General features: G+C 40.7%; 1 protein-coding gene across 2 annotated transcripts; it reads left to right on the top strand.

Moving 5' to 3' along the window:
* The first annotated feature begins 209 nt into the window (after nt 1-209).
* On the top strand, nt 210-1,875 carry LOC135628586 (WRKY DNA-binding transcription factor 70-like). Of its 2 annotated transcripts, none has more exons than XM_065135331.1 (3): nt 210-502; nt 620-715; nt 1,140-1,875. In XM_065135331.1, exons 1-3 carry the CDS (start codon nt 237-239, stop codon nt 1,678-1,680), a joined length of 903 nt encoding a protein of 300 aa, XP_064991403.1. In that variant the 5' UTR covers nt 210-236; the 3' UTR covers nt 1,681-1,875. The 2 variants fall into 2 exon arrangements, with proteins under 2 accessions (XP_064991403.1, XP_064991402.1); XM_065135330.1 differs by having other exon boundaries at nt 617-715.
* The last annotated feature ends 329 nt before the right edge of the window (nt 1,876-2,204 follow it).

The raw sequence follows: 2,204 nt of genomic DNA, 5'->3' as shown, positions 1-2,204 counted from the left end.
GGACAGAACAGCTCAACCAAGCCTTTTGTTTGATGTACACTTACATCAGATACGACCGAAACAAAGTCTTATATATACTGCCAAAACTCCTAGAAAGCGTATTTTAATTTGTAGTAGAAGCTTCCGATTAATCTACTGAAGCTGGTCAAACATCCTATACTTATATAAGGAGAGACGCCAGATCTGAAACCTGGACAACCTTTGGTGGAGTGGAAGAGACGGATCAGAAACATTTCATGGAGAATTCGCTCGTCGACTCTGTGATCCGAGAGATGGAACAAGCGTTTGAGCTCACAACAAAGCTTCAGTCGCTCGTTGAGCTTGGCAACTACAGCGATACACAGAAGGAGTCAGCCAGGATGGTCTCCCGAGAGCTGCTGCAGACCTGCAATGCTACACTCTCCATGTTGAAGTCTCGCAGAACTAATGTCAAGATCGAGTATGGAAGTCAATACCTGCTCGCTCCCCGTGAGATTCCCATCCGAACAGATCGAAGAACACAGTAAGCCCTAAAATGAATCAAAAGTTGCAGATAACTCAGAAATGTTTAGAATCTCATGCTACCCTATTTCCTTCTGTGATCCTTTCTTTGACTTGACTTGATTTGTTGTGTCAGCAGCTATCCAAGAAAAGTGGTAACTGCTACACCTTATAGTGATGGACACCAATGGAGAAAATACGGGGAAAAGAAGATCAATGGCTGCATCTTTCCCAGGTTTGTTTGCTTATTTACACAATTACATATATAAACCGAAGATTTTTGTAGATTAATCATCTGTTTTCTGGATCTACTTCACAGTATGTTTACCTTTTTTATATTTCCCGGACTTGTCAAACTGCATTCTAAGACTTGGATATCATTGTGATGCAATGTTTTACATTTTCAACTACACGTTTTACATGATCAACTACACATATCATTGTGATGACAATGAGGGTTCTCATGAAATCTTATCATAAGAGGATGGAGAAACTCTATCCAATAATTCTTAATAGTTAATCTCTTCCCCATAAAGGATGGTGATAGATGCCTGCCTGGACAGTAAAATAACACATTTAATATGCCAATCAATGCCTACATAAATGTCGATGTCAGTGCTCTTTTATAGTCCTATTTGACTCGTATGCCCGTTCTACAGGAGCTACTACAGATGCACCTACAGCGAGGATCAAAGATGTGAAGCGAAGAAGCAGGTGCAGCAACAGGACCGTGGCGTCCCATCTTTGTTTCTCGTCATCTACAAGGAAGAACACTCATGCAAACCTATGGCAGTGGAAGGCTGCCGATCATTCGAACAGCTGCAACTGCCGGGCTGTGGAGAATACACCTGCAATACTTCCTTCCCCTTAACTCAAGTTACAGCATCGACAACTCCTCCACCAGTTGATTCATTCTCGCTTCGATTTGATGATTCAGAAGACTCACTAATGCGCACTGCGGTGAGAAGCATCACCGAAGGAACCATTGCATGGCGCCGGAACGACAAAGGCAGCGTTTCCTGTAGCGAGCTTGCCTCGGCAGACCTGGAGTTCCTCGAGTCCACGGAACCACTGCACCCAAGCTTGTCGGCTGTTCATGATGTTGACGACGAAGACCACTCACCAAGATCACTTGGTTTGGACACGGATTTCTTCGGATTCGATCTTGATGACATGGAACTGTTTGGAACTCCGTACTAGGTGAGAAGTAAGGGTCTTCTCGTCTGATTCAACCACGAATTCTGTAGTAAATTTAGAGAGCGAGAACAGTAGCTTAGTCAATATTCTTAGCCATCAAAGTGTCACGTTGGATCGATGACCTTCCTTGAGAAAGGCATTCTCTTAGTCTTCATTTATTTTCTTCTTTGTTTATCTTCGTTTATGTTGTTCAATTTGGTGGGGAACTTCTTCTATGATCCAATCTTGAAGAATTATGCATCAACTTCTTCTTTTATCTTCTTTAAGAACTGTTCCACAAATTATTACTAAAAACATAAGAAAATATAAGTGACTAACAGACTGTGAAGTTGCAATTATTGCAAGATTTTTTTGTTTTCTTTTGGTAAAAAATGTGGATAAAAAAGATCTAAATTGACTAGTTATAATCCAATCTTGTTTAACCACAATAGCAAGTATTGCTACGTATGGATTATAGTAACCGAGGAATGTATAAGTTGAATTGACATAAACTTAAATTTAATTTCCTCAAGATCACAATACAAATG

Source organism: Musa acuminata, chromosome BXJ3-1 (genome assembly GCF_036884655.1).
Source record: "Musa acuminata AAA Group cultivar baxijiao chromosome BXJ3-1, Cavendish_Baxijiao_AAA, whole genome shotgun sequence".
NCBI classification, from domain to species: domain Eukaryota; kingdom Viridiplantae; phylum Streptophyta; class Magnoliopsida; order Zingiberales; family Musaceae; genus Musa; species Musa acuminata.
Note: the sequence above shows the minus strand (reverse complement) of the source record. Positions and strands in the feature narration are given on the sequence as shown.